This window comes from Artemia franciscana, chromosome 10 (genome assembly GCF_032884065.1).
Source record: "Artemia franciscana chromosome 10, ASM3288406v1, whole genome shotgun sequence".
NCBI lineage: Eukaryota > Metazoa > Arthropoda > Branchiopoda > Anostraca > Artemiidae > Artemia > Artemia franciscana.
In genome coordinates, this window is record NC_088872.1 from 6,451,309 (window position 1) to 6,470,970 (window position 19,662).

The 19,662-nt window shown below is 37.0% G+C and overlaps 1 protein-coding gene across 1 annotated transcript in view; it reads right to left on the reverse strand.

Moving 5' to 3' along the window:
* The window catches only part of LOC136031707 (gem-associated protein 5-like), a 60,623-nt gene that overhangs the window by 25,811 nt on the left and 15,150 nt on the right, over window positions 1–19,662 (reverse strand). The window contains exons 3-5 of the mRNA XM_065711407.1: window positions 17,929–19,000; window positions 9,225–9,426; window positions 2,513–2,703 (exon numbers count right to left, since the gene is read on the reverse strand). Coding sequence (XP_065567479.1) covers window positions 2,513–2,703; window positions 9,225–9,426; window positions 17,929–19,000 — 1,465 coding nt within the window. The remainder of the gene's footprint in view (window positions 1–2,512; window positions 2,704–9,224; window positions 9,427–17,928; window positions 19,001–19,662) is intronic.

A 19,662-nucleotide genomic window follows, 5' to 3' on the forward strand; every position in this document is an offset into this window, starting at 1 on the left:
TATACAAACATGTGCAAAGAACATGAAATTAGCACACGATAAAGAAAGACTAACAAAAAGAGCCCGAGCCCGATATTACACTTGTTACAGAAGAAATGCACGTTAAGGTTGGCTAATTATATTTCTTTTAGTTTTTTGAATAGAGTAAGCAAAAGTAAATAAATAAGTAATTTAAAGTTAATTAATAATTAATTAATTAATAATTAATTAAGTAATTAAATAAGTAAGAGTAATTTATATGCGAACTATTAGTTAGTTTGAATATCTTCTCCGCGATGGGTGTCCGAGTAAATAAATGCAAAACAATAGAAAATAAATCCGATTTTAAGTTGATCAGATTGATTGAGAATTTTCCTAAAGAAGCTGTGTAGAGGATATGAAGAGAAAGGAAAGAATATTTAGGCCTGATGGGTAACAAGGATTAAAACAGGTCATTCGAGAAGCAACAGTAACGTATGATAATGATGGACGATGCTGATACGCTCAACCAATTCGTGGCAATTGTGGGGGAACTGAAGTACTCTTGAGGATCGTAACATTAACAAATTCACTGCTCAGGGGGACTTTCGACTTACCAAGCGAAGTTTCATCGTGAATAATATGATCTTTTGAAACTAAACTGACTAATATCCCAGTTGTCTGCATTGAGTTCAAGGCCAGGCTTGTAATATTTATAAACCAGTGTAAAAGAACAAACAGATGGTATTTTGCAATATTTTGTAGGCATATTCAAAACTAGGGCTTTTTTTGAAAACAAAAAGTCATTACATAGCCTACGAAAAGTGATGGACAAACATATAAGGCTTTACACAGTCTTTTATCAGCAATGATATCAATAACTTTTAGTATCTAGAATAAACTCCACAACAGCTTGTCTGTCCGATCCATAGGCAACTCGTGTTTGGGCACTATGGAAAGGTATCAGAAAGGCTAAGTTTACCGTTGCTCTAACACCAGTGTGAAGCCTAATTAAGAAATTTGAGGTCTTTACTTTCTAAAACCAGCACCATGATATTCTACTCTATTAAGCGCCTCTGTTGAGAACTAGAAAGAAAAATAAGTTCGTCATGGTGACGACCTCAAATTAAGAAATTTGAGGTCTTTACTTTCTAAAACCAGCACCATGATATTCTACTCTATTAAGCGCCTCTGTTGAGAACTAGAAAGAAAAATAAGTTCGTCATGGTGAAAGCTAAAACGATCCAGAATGATAAGCTATATGTCCTGGCTGCCGTAAAGCTGTATAACAAAAGCTGGATTTTTTAGTTATGTCTTTAATCATTTAAAATACCTTTTAAATTTCACCATGTAATAACCGTTGGGCTTGACTTGAATGAAACAGGTGATTTTCCTTGTGGATCAAGGTGGCGGGGGGGCTGTAAGAATTCTTTACAGGGTTTTCAACAATGGCAACTCAAATGATGTAATTTTCATTTCAATCCGACCCCGGGCACCGGGTTTTTTGAAACTCCTATAAATTTGTTTTTCAACAAACCTTCGCAGTTAAAATTAATCAAAATCATAGTTACCGTTCCTGATCCAAATAGAAGTGTCAATTTTTCTCACTAGACACTTTTTTTCAAAGAATTTGATAATTTATAGCTACTATGGACCGTGGTTCGTTTTTTACTAAATTGCAATGATCATTTATAATAAAATCAACTCAGATCAGGGACGCTGCTATATTTTCCAGTCAAACTGGGCAATTCGCACATCTATACACCCAAGACAGTTTTCCACCACATATATACCCAAAATACCTTCCGTGAGTCATTAAGTTTCTTTATCTACGGGAAATAATCTAAGGTTAAAACATAGAAAATGTAAGCTATCCTGAAGTCATGCAATTGTATTAAAAATGTAAATATTGTTAGCATGGACGCTCCGAAAAGAGGTTGAAGATTTGCTAGACGTTTTCCAGAGGAATTGCCAACGGATTGTTCTGGGTACTCGGTTGACTGACAGTATTTTAAACGGTAGGCTCTACGAAAAGCGTGACTCAATCTCGCTTCCTAGGGATATAATGAGAGAAAGGTTGAGATTGCTAGGGCACGTTCTACGGATGAAAAATGACAGATTGCCGAGGATTTCGGAAAAATGTTTAGGGCTAAAGGGAAAGCAGGTCGTCCACGGTGGGAGAAAGTAATAAAGAAAGACCTAAGAGAAATGGCAAATTCCTGGGAGGGTGTAAAGATGGAGACTCTGAAAAGATTGGGATGGACGAGAAGCGTGCGTAGCTGCATCGGCCTCAGGCGGCTTGGTGCTGTGGTGAGTTTTTAGTAGTAGTAGTAATCTGCTCACGCAGATAACAGTATTTAAGCATCACAATATAACTACAAAATGGCATAATTGCCTTACAACAAATTTTTCCAGAAATTTGTTTATAGTAAAATATTTGTAAGTTTGACAGCTGCAATGAGGTGATTAATGGAGAGTTTCCCCATCCTGAAGCAATACGATTGTTCTGAACTTTCTATTAATTTTTTAAACGTTGGTACCCACTCATGCTTACCGGAGATAATTGAGCTCGGAATACAGAAAACCTTTACAACTTTGTTGTCGGAAGCGATGGCTAGCCAAAGCCCTTCTTCATTTGATTCTCCATATTGAAGCCATGCGATTGAATTGATATGTTGCCTAAAGGCGACAATGGTTCCTCGATTGCAAAGTGTATCTTCTGATATTGTATATATAGACACGAAACTGAAATAAAAGCACAAGAAATATATGCAGTTAATGAAATATTGGGATAAGTTGGTAACGTTGCTACGTACGGGAACGCATAAGAGAATTGTCACAAAATTCAGCTACAAAGACTTGGCCCACAAAAAAAAAGAAATAAGTAACAGGATTTCTGAAACCAACTTCGGAAGAAGAGGAATAAATACGGTTATAACTAGGTAAAAACTACTAAAGTGAAAAACAAAGAATTTCAGAAACTAATTTTAGAACAAGAAGCATCAGACAAATTCCAACTAAAACTAAGTCAAAACTGCTGGTTTTAGTGACGAATAGAAATTTTAAGCTGCCCCTACTCTAAATATATATATATATATATATATATATATATATATATATATATATATATATATATATATATATATATATATATATATACATATATATATATATATATATATATATATATTTATAAACATATAAATAAATATAAATATATAAATATATATGTATATATATATATATATATATATATATATATATATATATATATATATATATATATATATATATATATATATATATATACTAGCTATTGGGGGCACTTCGCACCCACCCCAAGCCCCCCCCCCCCCCCCCCCCGCGCGTAAGTCGTTACGCGCCATATTAGTTACGCACCATTGTAGTTGTGTCCCTATGTCCCACCTGTGAATATAGATAGATATATACATATATATGTTTATAACTACGTAAAACTTGCGAATATACAACATTCTTTGCTTTCCCATTGTCTGTGCATATAAATAGATTGTCAGGTTTACCGACTCTTGAACATGCAACACATAATGGTCCATGGGAAAACAATCCGTATTCAGATCTATACCTCATGATTCTAATGATTGCCCTTGAGCTTTGTTGATGGTGATTGCTAATCGACGATTCCCTGTGTCGCCGTCGTCATTTATATATCCCCCTGTGCCCCCCGGCGTCCCCGTTGTAGTTGTGTCCCTGTGTCCCGGTCGTCATTTATATTCCCTGTGTCCCGGTCGTCATTTGTGTCCCGGTGTCCCAGTCTGTGATTTCTCTTTGAGGGTCCCGGGCGTCATTTAAATTCCTTGTGTCCCGGTGTCGCGGTCGTCATTTGTGTCCCGGTGTCCCGGTCTGTATATACATTCGTTTTTGAATTGGTCTTTTTTTTAGGTTTTAGTTTTTTACCTTTTTTTTAGTTTTTTTAGTTATACCTCATGATTCTAATGATTGCCCTTGAGCTTTGTTGATGGTGATTGCTAATCGAACATTCCCTGTGTCCCCGTCGTCATTTATATATCCCCCTGTGCCCCCGGCGTCCCCGTTGTAGTTGTGTCCCTGTGTCCCGGTCGTCATTTATATTCCCTGTGTCCCGGTCGTCATTTGTATCCCGGTGTCCCGGTCTGTATATACATTCGTTTTTGAAATGGTATATGATGAAATAAATTTTTGTATTTTTCCCCTTTTTTTCTTTTTAGTTTTTTTTTATTTTTATTTTTTTAGTTTTGTTTATCTCCTTTATTTTTCATTTTTTTTTTTTCCTTTTTTTATTTTTTTTTCTTTTTTAGTTTTTTTAAGTTTTTTAGCTTTTTTGGTTTTTTTATTAGTTTTTTTTTCTTTTTAGTTTTTTTGTAGTTTTTACCCTTTTTTTTAGTTTTTTTAGTTTTTTTTTACTTATGTCCTGGTCGTCATTTATACTCCCTGTGTCCCGGTCGTCATTTGTGTCCCGGTGCTTTTATATATATCTATCTATCTATCTATCTATCTATCTATCTATCTATATATATAAAAATAAGTTGTCTGTCTGTGGATCTGTGGATCAGGTGACGTCATGTTTCTGTGTCGGCTGACGTCATGAAATGACGACCGAGACAGAGGGAATACAAGTGACGACCGGGAACCTCAAAGAGAAATTACAGACTGGGACACCCGGATACAAATCACGACCGGGACACAGGGAATATAAATGACGACCGGGACACAGGGACACAACTACAACGGGGACGCCGGGGGCACAGGCGGGATATATAAATGACGACCGGGACACAGGGATTGTTCGAATAGAAATTACAGACCGGGACACCGGGACACAAATGACGACCGGGACACCGGGACACAGGGAATATAAATGACGACCGGGACACTCAAAGAGAAATTACAAACTGGGACACCGGGACACAAATGACGACCGGGACACAGGGAATATAAATGACGACCGGGACACAGGGACACATCATTAGAATAATGAGGTATAGATCTGAATACGGATTGTTTTTCCCATGGACAATTATATGTTGCATGTTCAAGAGTCAGTAAACCTGACAATCTATTTATATGCACAGACAATGGGACAGCGAAGAATGTTGTATATTCGCATGTTTTACGTAGTTAAAAACATATATTTATATCTATCTCTATTCACAGGTGCGACACAGGGACACAACTACAATGGCGCGTAACTAATATGGCGCGTAACGACTTACGCGCGCGGGGGGGCTTGGGGGGGCGCGAAGCGCCCCACCAACTAGGTGTTGGGGTGGCGCGAAGCGCCACCCCAACAGCTAGTATATATATAAAAATAAGTTGTCTGTCTGTCTGTCTGTGGATCAGGTGACGTCATGTTTCTGTGTTGACTGACGTCATGAAATTAGTTGTCGTCATTTTTGCTTTGACGGTGACGTCATTCAAGATATTTAAGACATTTGTTCACGGAAAAATGTTTAATTGTAAAATGAGGGGACGCCGGGGGCACAGGCGGGATATATAAATGACGACCAGGACACAGGGATTGTTCGAATAGAAATTACAGACCGGGACACCGGGACACAAATGACGACCGGGACACCGGGACACAGGGAAAATAAATGACGACCGGGACACTCAAAGAGAAATTACAAACTGGGACACCGGGACACAAATGACGACCGGGACACAGGGAATGTAAATGACGACCGGGACACAGGGACACATCATTAGAATAATGAGGTATAGATCTGAATACGGATTGTTTTTCCCATGGACAATTATATGTTGCATGTTCAAGAGTCAGTAAACCTGACAATCTATTTATATGCACAGACAATGGGACAGCGAAGAATGTTGTATATTAGCATGTTTTACGTAGTTAAAAACATATATTTATATCTATCTCTATTCACAGGTGGGACACAGGGACACAACTACAATGGCGCGTAACTAATATGGCGCGTAACGACTTACGCGCGCGGGGGGGCTTGGGGGGGGGCGCGAAGCGCCCCACCAACTAGGTGTTGGGGTGGCGCGAAGCGCCACCCCAATAGCTAGTATATATATATATATATATATGCAAATATATATATATATATATGTTTTTAACTACGTAAAACTTGCGAATATACAACATTCTTTGCTTTCCCATTGTCTGTGCATATAAATAGATTGTCAGGCTTACCGACTCTTGAACATGCAACATATAATGGTCCATGGGAAAACAATCCGTATTCAGATCTATACCTCATGATTCTAATGATTGCCCTTGAGCTTTGTTGATGGTGATTGCTAATCGACGATTCCCGGTGTCGCGGTCGTCATTTGTGTCCCGGTGTCCCGGTCTGTATATACATTCGTTTTTGAATTGGTCTTTTTTTAGGTTTTAGTTTTTTACCTTTTTTTTAGTTTTTTTAGTTATACCTCATGATTCTAACGATTCCCCTTGAGCTTTGTTGATGGTGATTGCTAATCAAACATTCCCTGTGTCCCCGTCGTCATTTATATATCCCCCTGTGCCCCCGGCGTCCCCGTTGTAGTTGTGTCCCTGTGTCCCGGTCGTCATTTATATTCCCTGTGTCCCGGTCGTCATTTGTATCCCGGTGTCCCGGTCTGTATATACATTCGTTTTTGAAATGGTATATGATGAAATAAATTTTTGTATTTTTCCCCTTTTTTTCTTTTTAGTTTTTTTTTATTTTTATTTTTTTTAGTTTAGTTTTTCTCCTTTATTTTTCAGTTTTTCTTTTTTAGTTTTTTTAGTTTTCTAGCTTTTTTAGTTTTTTATTAGTTTTTAGTTTTTTTTCTTTTTAGTTTTTTTTGTAGTTTTTACCTTTTTTTTTTAGTTTTTTTAGTTTTTTTTTTACTTATGTCCTGGTCGTCATTTATACTCCCTGTGTCCCGGTCGTCATTTGTGTCCCGGTGCTTTGTTGATGGTGATTGCTAATCGAACATTCCTTGTGTCCCGGTCGCTTTCTCTTTGAGTGTCCCCGTCGTCATTTATATTCCCTACTAGCTGTTGGGGTGGCGCTTTGCGCCACCCAAACACCTAGTTGGTGGGGGCGCTTCGCGCCCCCCCCCCAAGCCACCCCACGCGCGTAAGTCGTTACGCGCCACATTAGTTACGCGCCATTGTAGTTGTGTCCCTATGTCCCACCTGTGAATATAGATAGATATATATACATATGTCTTTAACTACGTAAAACTTGCAAATATACAACATTCTTTGCTGTCCCATTGTCTGTGCATATAAATAGATTGTCAGGTTTACCGACTCTTGAACATGCAACATATAATGGTCCATGGGAAAACAATCCGTATTCAGATCTATACCTCATGATTCTAACGATTGCCCTTGAGCTTTGTTGATGGTGATTGCTAATCGACCATTCCCTGTGTCGCCGTCGTCATTTATATATCCCCCTGTGCCCCCCAGCGTACCCGTTGTAGTTGTGTCCCTGTGTCCCGGTCGTCATTTATATTCTCTGTGTCCCGGTCGTCATTTGTGTCCCGGTGTCCCAGTCTGTGATTTCTCTTTGAGTGTCCCGGGCGTCATTTATATTCCTTGTGTCCCGGTGTCCCGGTCGTCATTTGTGTCCCGGTGTCCCGGTCTGTATATACATTCGTTTTTGAATTGGTCTTTTTTTTAGTTTTTAGTTTTTTACCTTTTTTTAGTTTTTTTAGTTATAACTCATGATTCTAATGATTGCCCTTGAGCTTTGTTGATGGTGATTGCTAATCGAACATTCCCTGTGTCCCCATCGTCATTTATATATCCCCCTGTGCCCCCCGTAGTCCCCGTTGTAGTTGTGTCCCTGTGTCCCGGTCGTCATTTATATTCCCTGTGTCCCGGTCGTCATTTGTATCCCGGTGTCCCGGTCTGTATATACATTCGTTTTTGAAATGGTATATGATGAAATAAATTTTTGTATTTTTCCCCTTTTTTTCTTTTTAGTTTGTTTTTGGTTTTTACTTTTTTTTGGTTTTTACTTTTTTTTTAGTTTTTTTTCTTTTTTCTTTTTAGTTTTTTTTTATTTTTATTTTTTTTTAGTTTTGTTTTTCTCCTTTATTTTTCATTTTTTTTCCTTTTTTTATTTTTTTTTCTTTTTCAGTTTTTTTTAGTTTTTTAGCTTTTTTAGTTTTTTATTAGTTTTTAGTTTGTTTTTTTCTTCTTCAGACCACTTCACACTCTATTCAAGGGCTATCTGCTTTTTTTGCCCCAGTTAGATTACCGGAACGCATGATTTTTGGAAGCATATCTTCGTTCAGCAAAACATTAGCCGAATGAATCATTTTTTGCAGGTTTTGCGAGCTAATGGCGCCATAATAGGCTTGAAAATTAGCGTTAAGAAGACTGAGTTACTTAGACTGTGAATAAATGAAGGTGAAGAGGTGATGTTGGGTAGCGAGAAGATTGATCGAGTGGATAGCTTCACTTATTTGGATACCATTAATAAAAGTTAAGATGGTGGATGCAGTGAAGATGTTAAAAATGCAATAGCCAAGGCACAGGGTGTTTTTTCACAGTTGAAAAAAGTTTGAAAGAATAGGAAGATAAGTCTACGAAACAAGATTAGAATATTGGAAGCTACAGTGATGACTGTGGTCAAGTATAGTTCTGAAACGTGGGTGCTCCGTAAGACGGAGGAGGATGTAATAGATGTTTTCCAGAGGCATTGTCTACGGATTATTTTAGGTACCCGTCTGACTGACCGCATTTAAAAAAGTAGGTTGAACGAAAAATGTAGTTCTATCTCGAGAAAGGTTGAGATGGCTAGGATGAGACTGTGGATGAAAGATGATGGATTGTCTAAGATCATCATTCTCGGCCAACCATCTAAGGCCAAACGAAAAGCAGGTCGTCCCCGAAATGGGTGGGAGGAGGTCGTGAGGAAGGATTTAAGGTAAATCGGAACTTATTGGGGGGGGTGTAAAGAAGAAGACTTGAAATAGATTGGGATGGGAAAGGAGCATGCGTAGCTGTACTGGCCCCAGGCGGCTTTGTGCTGTAGGGAATTGTTAGGAGTAATAGTAGTAGCAGTATATCGTCGTTCAACCTTAAAACGCGAAAGAGCCATCTTCACCTCTATTTATTATAGCCCTAGAAGCGGGGTCAACATATATCTTTACATACCACTTAAATATATACCACCTTCACTCTGACTGTTTGTAATTTACAGTCCTAACCACTAGGGAAAATAGTTACCACTCGTATTTTTTTTTATCAAAAGTGCACTTAAACAAATTTCTAGGAAAATGAAGTAACCAATTACCCTTGATTATTGCCAGTAGCCAGGACTTTGTAGTCATCAGTCCAGCAGAATTCACATACCCCTCTAGTCTCGGCCGTCTGCCCATTGCTAGCATCCAGTGGTTTAGGTAGCTCCAATATTGTGTAGCTTTCATCCAAGTTGTCGTCATCATATACAGCTATATCGTTTCCACCGCATGCCCATAAATAGTGCTTCTCAGCTCCTAAGAAAAAACAGAAACCCTTCACTAACCACAAAACTACGAATATAGACAAATAGGTTCGTAAAAATAAACAAACAATAGTCAACAAAAAAGAACCTACATTATCATATACCCCCGTTACGGGGGTCTCTTAAGGCTTTATGTTTGGAGACGCAGGTAACAAAGAGAAAAAAGAATTAAAACAATAAAGCAAGAAAAAGAAAAAATTGACTACCCAGCGATAACCAAGCCAGAGAAAGGTGCCAAGTAAATAATACAACACACAATTCCAACTTTGCGCAGAGATATTAACCGAATGAGGGCATTTAAAGAAGTGAATAAAAAAGTATCCAGAAATCAAAATTTGCTTTACAGTTTTTTTTGAAAGCACCGTACCAAAAAAGTGACACTTTTTAGCTAACTCAGTTAGAGTATTTGACAGCATTAGAAACAGTCAGGGAATTGAAGTCTGAATTGACTGAAAGAAATTCGAATATTACCGAAAATCCTATTTATAACTTACCTATTTACAACTTTAAAAAAAGGAAAAAAAATAAAAAATAAAGGAGAAAAACAAAACTAAAAAAAAACTAAGAAAAACTAAAAAGGTAAAAACTACAAAAAAACAAAAAAGAAAAAAAAACAAAAAACTAATAAAAAAAGGTAAAAACAAAAAAAAAACTAAAAAGAAAAAAGGGGAAAAACACAAAAATGTATTTCATCATTTATTACCTAAATAACTAGCAGCCTGCTTTGTCTTTTACCGGACTTTTATTTAAACTAGATCAAAACTAAAAATATGTATTTAAGAAAACACAGGATTCGACTAACTAGTGAGAGAATATGATAAACGACACGAAAACATATGAAAATTTAAAAATCTTAGATGAGGAACATGGCAGAGCAATTGTTTTTATTTTATTTTCTATTTTCTCTCATTTTTTCTTCTTTTCTAGTTTTACTTGTATTTTACTGAAAGTAAAATAGTTTTTGAAAAGTTTTTCTGCTTCCATCACAACATTAAAAAATAAATACTGCTCAAACTTTTAGGTAAGATAAAAAAAATACGACATTAGACTTTGCAGTCCCTACCGGCAGTGCTAAAATCCCTTTCATAGCCCTTTAGCCTGGAAGTAAGATGGGGGTTGGGGGCCAGCCATCCTGCGCTTTCGCACACCCTTCTTGCTTATCTTCTCCAAGTTTCTCCATGTAACCATTTAGAGCTGGGTTAGCTCAATCTGAGCTTAAAGAGTCACCCCACATACAACTCCGTCCTAACGGACACAGGATTTCAAATCTAATGGGCTAATCAGACGGCTAGAACGGCTTCGAGCAATTAATTTATAGGACCTAGTTCTCAAGAAATCTCAAAGCGTATACAATTCTCCAAGTCTAACCACATATTTATACCATTTTACATTTTTCAAATGGTGACCCAAGCCACTCATACAAGTCTTACTTCCATGCTTGGCTGTAGCCTAGGCCTTCCAAGGTTGAAATGCCGGTTATAGATTTTTTTTTTTTGAGTAGACAAACCAACATTTATAACACCGATCCACTCTGTAATAACATGTTCTTGAAATACATTTGGAAGCCTGAAAGTATGGAGTTTTGTTAATAAGAGCCTATCTTTGTAACACTGTGCTATGAATAGATAATCTTATCTTCATTGATGGATCAAAGGTCGTATCTTTATAAATTACATCAAATATTTAGTGAAGCATTTACATGCTTCTCCTGATGCTACGAATTTACTCATACCAGAGAAGCATGATGCTTACCTTTATCCAAATGTCATAAACTATGCCAAGAAGCAAGGGGGCATACTGCTGACAATACCAGCCCTTTTGATATCTCTGTCTCTGATATCATACTTGCTGACAATACAATGACAATCAAATGACAATATGATATCATATCAAATGACAATTGATGAATATGATATATATCAAATGACAATTTGATATCATACTGCTGACAATACCAGTCCATTTGATATCTCTGTCTCTGATATCATACTTGCTGACAATACAATGACAATCATGACAATCAAATGACAATATGATATCATATCAAATGACAATTGATGAATATGATATATATCAAATGACAATTTGATATCATACTGCTGACAATACATGCAACCATTTGATATCTCTGTCTCTGACCCACCCAGTGTCACTACAACCAATCCATTGATATGTGTATGGTCAACAATTCTAGAAGAACTGTCACCATTCACATCGCAGCTGGGTTGGTAAGAAAACCTTTTCCCTGAGCTTTCATACCATAATTTTTCCAAAAGGGATTTGGAAGGTATATCCCCTTTCAATCCAGATTGTTTTGATAATGAAGATCTGTGCTCTTAAATGCAGACCAACCAAATGTTTTTTAGCCCATGAAACTGGTGGAAAATTGCCAAGCTCATCAGAGGTTCTAACTCCAGACCATCCCTACCTGCAGTGCCATCCTCTCACCCAATGCTTTCAGTAAGCTCTGTGATCTTGCAGCCATTATTAAATAGGATAATCACACCTTAGCAAGTACAGGTACATCCAAGCACCACCAAGAATACTAAATACTTCAAGGAAGAAAGGAGGGCAGAACAAAAGTGCTCATTGATACATCAGTGATGGCCAAAACTGAAGCTGCTTTTACTACAGGTGAGGCAAAGAAGAGGTGGAAAAGAAAAAATGAAGCAACAAAAGCAAGCAAAACAAAGAAGCAGGCTGTGAAGAAATTAGGTGAGAAGATAGCACTGAGGGTGAAAATGAAAAAAGGTTCAGACTTTGATTGTTTGTGGCATCTCAGACTTAGATGAACTTAGAATCAAGAATTTGAACTTAGATCTAATCTAAGAATTAGATCTATTCTTATCTAATTAGAATTCTCTAATTATCTCTTCTTATCTAATTATATTCTCTAATTATGGAATTCTTATCTAATCTATCTCTTCTAATTAGAATTAGATGAACTTAGAGCTTAGAATTTGAACTTAGTTTTGAGGGTCATTAGGGAGGTTTGAGGGTCATCTATGAGGGTCATTAGGGAGAGGTAGATTCTACTGCAGAGGTTAGTGTGATGACTGAGTGGTGGGAGAAGCAATGTGTGAAAGTGGCAGCCGGATCATATCTACTACATGAAAGGGGATTCAGGGTAAAAACCTCCGGCACTTGGACAGTGTGTGAACTTGGACAAATATTTTGACTTAAATGCATCTTGCCTAAACAAGGACAACAGGTTCTTAATCTTGGACCTGATGCAGATATTTGGGATTGCCTGACTACAATCTTATAGCCAACTCTATTTAAATACGATTACTCTCTTTCTTAACCCATGTCAGCGATTGAATCTGTCCATGATTGAGATACTTTAATTTTAAGATCTTTGTCCCTTCCTTCAAATATTAGACTCAAGCTGAAAATTTGCAATTACAGTTAGGTCTCTACTATTAACTGTCTGTCCATTTAAAATAGTTACCATTGTGAAATACTTATCAAGAAAATTTAGACAGAGTAAGCAGAGAAAAATTAATTTTCAAGGTGGTATAACAGATATAATGGCGTGTTAATAAATTGAGAGGGAGTAGTCAATCAGGACTTATCCCAGTTAAAGATAGGAACAGGGCCTCAACTAGATGTAAGGAAAGAGTTAAAGAGAGATGAGCAGAACATTTTGAGAATGTGCTGAACCACGATAGAGTTAGAGGAAAAGATATAGAGGAAAATGAAAAAGTTTGTGATACCTTGGATGTGATAGAAGATTTGTTTTGTAAGGAAGAATTAGCAACAGTACTAAAAGGGTTAAAAAATAATAAGGCACCAGGTGCTAATACTGTGGTAAATGAGTTTCTTAAATATGGTGGCCCTGAGTTTGGAAAAAAGTTACTGATGATTATAGACATGATTTTAAAAAGGGGAAGTACCTAGCGATTTTAGGAAAACCCTAATTAAACTACTGTATCAGAAAGGTGATAAGAGTGAGTGTCGTAATTATTGAGGCATTAAACTAGTCTCTTTAGGTAGCAAATTAATATAGAAATGGGAACTTCCTGGGAGGGTCTAAAGAGAGAGGCGTTGAATAGATTTGGATGGAGGAGGAGCGTGCGTAGCTTTGTTGGCCACAAGCAGCTTGGTGCTGCGGTGAGTTGTTAGTAATAGTAGTAATAGCATAATAGATATAACTATTGAGATGGTGATTAGGAAGATCTGCATTTGTAGTTTCCATCCTATTCATATCTCTCAATGTCTGAAATAGGTCCCCCTCCTGTAATTAGACCCCCTAGTCTGCTCCTAGTTTTATTACACTTCCAGTGGTTTTATGACAAATAAGGAAAAACATTAATTGTCCTCAATTTTAAATTCAAGATTTAAAAATTAGGAAGAGAATTTTCAGTACCTCCCGTTTTAATTGTTGCTACTAAATCACGGAATCAAAACCTCAGTATTTATAAATACCTGTTTATGGCAAGGACTCTAGAAATTTTGATTCTTTGCTATACCAAAGTGTCTTGAAAAAGAGAGGTCCTTAAATCTCAGGTTCCTACCTGTAATCTAATCTGGTGTCTCTTCGAAAGACAATTGTCCATTCAATGGATGCGCTACAAGAACTAGTGCTGAATAAAAACTCGCCCTGTAAGCACAAGGAATTTGTGGTCGAACTTGTTTGTTTAATTTTGAAAACCGCATATGATTTCTAAGCAGGAAAATGGAAATCCTTAACCAAACGAGAAAAGAAAAGCTCCAAAATTAAGGCTAACGCAATAAATTATTGCCGCAAATTAATTCATAGTCAGCCGAACACCGCCAACTCGTCCGGCGGCAGTGCACTGGCGGCGTTACAAAGCTTTGTCGGCGGTCAACCGGGCGCTTCGTCGGCGGCGTTAGATGCATGCATTGGCGCGGCGCCGGGGTCCAAATGCAGCACACATTCGATTCTCTTATTTGATTGTTTTACTTTGGTCGAAAAAAAAATCTATCGACAAAACAAGCAAATAATGATTAGCATTATGCCAACCAGGGTGTTATTAAAGCTCAAATCAAAGTAACTTGTAACAATGGAAACTGGTGCTGGCGTTGACAAAATATACTATCAACGCCATCTACCATTTGGGGACACTTTTATTACCATTTGGGGATATTTTTTCTGGCAATAATAAGAAGCAATTAATACAATTAGAGTAAATGGTAAAATTTGGGGATTAATAAGTGTCTGATCCCAGTTCCTGACAGAAAAGTGATTACAGAGATCGAAAAAATAACAAACGTCACCAAACGCAAGATGGCACTGATAATTTTTTTTTTTGTCATCAATAGTCCCAGTTCCTACTCTTAAAAGTAACCCATACTCTTTAGCTTGTATAACAGTAGACACTCATCATTCACCCACTGAAATCTAGAGTAGCCACAACATGTTCAAAATAATTCCAGTTATTTAAGGTCCTGTTTTTGAAATGCAGCTAAGATTCAAAACAAGCGACAAAAAGCCCTTCTCGCAAGTAGAATATTTGGATTAAAAATAATATGCTCTCCTGTTGTCCCCTCCCAAGATATATATTGCAGCCCCATTGCCTCTAGTTACTGCGCAACAATGAGCATCACTTAAAATCCATGCAAAAATGACAAGAATTCTCGCAATGGCAGTTAACTTTTGCGTATTTTATTATGTACAAGTACTGATTTGTAATCCACTCCCTTTCTCATTTCCAACAGAGTTTCGTCATCAAAGCTCCCCAAATAGTCAAGTAATCATGGTTGCAGCATCCCTCATATCCTAGTAAAGAGCGACTCCGACCCATAGTAACCAAGAATTTAGAAACACATTTCGAAATCCAAAAATGGAAGCAAGGAGAATCGCCAGTTGAAGCTGATTTAGGAATTTCAACTATTATTTTGATTAATCTTCATTGTAAAAGGTCCTTGCAAAATTTTGAAAAATAAACTCAAATCCCTTGAAAACGATGCTGGATCGAAATATAAACTGGATATTAGAATCGACGGAGCCGAAAACCCCCCAAAGGAGAATTACAGTCCCCTATCTTGAGCAACAAGGAAAATCACTTTTTCACATGGTAGATCTTAAGGGCCCCATGTGCCATTCTTTTTCCGAGTGGAAAGCTCAAGTTTTTGCTTGTTGTTTTTTAAGATTGCTTTGATTCAGCTATTCTATTAGATATTAGATACTGTTACCCCTTTAAAGAGGTTTAAAAAGGATAGACTGAAAAAAAAAACAATGAAAAAAATTTCAATAAAAAGTCTAGGGAAAACAAAAACCCAACAAAACAGACAATATCAATAAAAAGCATAGGATCTTAGAAAAAATCATAATGCCTCGTTTCTGATGCCAGTAATAAAACTTATTATTCATTACTTTTTAGCGATATTGTGTAAATGGAAGTAGTAATTAAATAATGCCTAAACTCAAATTTAACTGGCAAAAATTAAGTACTTGTACTAACTTTGTACAGGAGTTTTATTACTATTCATTTACTTCACATTGTAAACCCGATTACTGAGCTTCCAGCTTAATTCTGCATCTTTTTATGCAATTACATGATCATTGTTTACCATATATGTTATGGATTATTGCCATTCTTTTACAATTATCATTACCATCCATCATCATATCATTCATTATCATTACCCTTATTTGAGGATTTCCAGTAATATTACCATTTATTACTTCGCATACGGTGTAAACTCCGATTACTGCGCTTCTAGTTTAAATTTCCTTCTTTTTCTACAATCCTGAGCATTGTTTACCGTATATGTTACCATTACTTATGGTATCAATCTTTTGCAGAGGTTATGGCAAGGTTAATTTTTTAAAATGTACTCGGCTCCTATTTAACAATATTTCTTCCAATTTCAGATGTCAATGATGTTTCTAAAGATATAAAGCGTGTACAGAGGCATCTATTTTAAGAAATTGTTCTTATATTCTAGATGACAATCATGCTTATTAAAATGTGAGACGTCCACGTATGATATCATTTTACGAGACATTTCATCTCCAAGCATATGTCTGGGTCCTCTTGATTGATTTTTTCTTCTTTTTCTTACCAGCCCACCCAGCAACTCACTGCAGCACTAAGCCGCCCGAGACCAACACAGCTACGCACGCTCCTTCTCCATCCTAACGCCTCCCTCTTTATCCCCTCCCAGGAAGTTCCCATTTCCCTTACATCTTTCTTTACGATTTTAGTATCATTACCATATTGCATCAGAGTAATGTTACCATTTATTTTCTTAGTAGAATACTGTACAGCCCTGGTTATTGGGATTATTAGTTGATTTGTCTTCTTTTTTCTGAATAAACATTCTCCATGTCGAAAACACAAGAAACTGGGAACCTACCAGGCTAATCTATAGGACGTAGGACATATGTGCAAAGCAAGAATACTCTGTAGAAAGGAGGGTACTCCCCATGGAATATTTTTATAAGGCATCCCTTTTTTCTTTTATCAACTTGCCACATAATCGTTTCTCAAATGTTACCTGAAAAACGACCCTCATAGTGTCATGACAGAATCCCATCACAGTTGGGCTGAGAAACTCCCTCCTATAATATAAGAAAAAAAAGTGGTCTAAAATATACTTTTGTGTGCTTTGATCATTGCCAAGTAGGAATAACCAACTAAGTTTTCAAAATACGATTGTTTAAAATTATGAGTGATATCTGGATAAAAAGAAACTTTGAAGTTCCAAATTTTATTCTTTTTTTCACAGAAAATGTTTTCCACTGAAAAAAAAATTGAGCAAGAAAAAAAACGATTGCCAACGTTTTTACCAGCTAGTTAGTTTTAGACACGAGGCATGCCCATAAAAAACAAAGTGGGAAACGGACCTACAAATTATTTCACTATTGGAGTAGCGAAAAAACACATAGATATTTCAAAACTAAGGAGGGTTATTTTTTTCATTTTTTCAACAAAGTACCGAAAAAGGAGTAATTGTTCTAAATGTATAGGGGGCACAGGCAAAAAATCTTGATAGGGCTAATACCCCCCCCCCGCCCCATTGACGCCACTTTATCACCTAGGAATTACATCCTCTCACAATGTGATTTGAACATTTTCTTAATAAGTATGTCATTAGCCTCAATAGTTTAGACGTGCACAATGTTACTATTATAAGTTCATTACCAGTCAAAAGTAGAGCTTAATCTTATAAATTGCTACCCAATCTTGGAGAGATGTAATGTCAGACAAGTGTTGTGAAGCAGAGTAATTGCATTAAAATAGGCAAGGCTTTAAGGGTAATTTTGTCTACGTTTAAGTACCGAAAAAACTTTTCCATGATAGCAGTCAGCTAATCCTAACTAGGCCTGGCCCCAGTTATCAGCCAATCTTAGCTACCTAAAATTATCTCTATCACGTCCAAGATTAGGAACCTGTTCTCTGTGTTTAGCAAAGACACGCATTAATCCAAATATTTCTCCAAGAGAAAACAAGTCAGATTACCATTGGTAGAGTCAAAACCCTATTTTTAGGTAATGGAACAATACCTAATGGTAAAAACTTACCTCCATCAGGATTCCACTTCACCCACTGCATACAGTATACATTGCCTTTAAGATTCAATGAGAAACCGAAAGTTGCACTCCTCTTCAACGTGTTTAAATAGCCCACTTTACCATTCTCAGATCCAAAGGCCAAAATTCCTTCTTTTTCCGGATGCCAGGCCAGAGTAAAAGGCTTAAACTTCACCCAAAAAGGTGATCCGTGGCCACTCGAGTCCATTGTACTCAAAGATCTAATTTGTCCATCACCTAAGGCCACACCCACAACTGTTGCATCAGTTGGACAAGTTTTGATAGCATTAACAAACCCACCAAGTGTCTGTAGATCAAGAAGACAATCACCTAATGGCACATTTACAGAAGTCTCCTGTAACATAGGCTCTGTTGTGTTTACTTTTAACATATCAAGACGGAACTGGATAACACGACGATCTTGAGACGTACTCCAAATAATTTTTGATCCGTCAGGTTCAGTGTGTGAAGTTATATTATAAATCTCACGGGAGTGCAGCTTGTGCACAACTCTAAAACTATGTCGAATTTCTTTCGATAATTCGTATACACAGAGTTGTGATAGATGGTCACTGGCTAGAATCAAATTTTTATCAAACCAATGAGCTGTAGCATAGGCCACACTTCCACCTGGTTTAACTTTCTTAAACAATGGACGAAAGGATGTCATTTCTTGTTTATCACTTAAGCTACACACGTTGAATTTCATCTTACTGCTTGATACAAACATCTGTCCAGTCCCTAAAATATTCTCTTCAAACGGGCACCATGAAATGTTGGTCACTAGGTCATCATGTGCTTTTACAACTTTCCACAGAATACTCCCCCTTTCTCTGGTATCAACAACAATGATGGTACCTTGTTGAAAGCCTATGGCCACTGTGTAATCATCGAAAGGGGAGCAGGCTAAACAGGACAGGGGTGGGAGCTTTATTTTCAGAAGTATTGACTTTCTAGCAACCAAATTTTCTGTATTCCATACAATGAGAGTCGCAAGAGAATCCCCAGTAATGACATACTTCGGACATCTTGGGAATGAGCCAATTGCGACGACCTTATTTGTCTAAAAATAATAAATGAAATGTTAGGATTTGAACATATCATTTCGTACCAAGTTCCTATGAGATCCTATAATCGTAATCATAGAAAAAATGCACAATTATTCAACTGGCTTATTTTTGGTGTAAACTATATAATGCAGTCTACATAGGCACCCGAAGTTTGACTCTTAAAGGGTTGAAGGGGGGTGGGGAATCTATATCGAGTATTTCCCCTGTCCTTCTTTTCGAGGGCATGATAGTCTCCATAATGGGTTTCAAAAACAAGAGTAAAGGGAATACATAATAAGCCTGATCAACTATACGAGGGGTATTTGAAACAATAAGAGTTTCAGAGCTTGCAACAAAACTCAATATGAATTTGTCCCTTACGGACTCTTCTTTACGAACTGATTACGAATTCCGGCCTTAAATTAATAAGAGTTTTTATATCTATACGCTTAAGATCAAGATTTACACCTTCGAGCAATATTTCAAGCCTTATAACAGAAGAAGGGGTGAAGGTAAATACTTGAAAATAACTCCTCATACAAAACAACTACTCCTTAGCAGCAGATTTATTTGTGATGATCATGATAGCAAACTTTAATTTAAGGACTATTCGCTAACTTGGAAAGGTGTTGAATTAGCTGAATGGAACTTCTACGTTTAAGATCCACAAACCAAT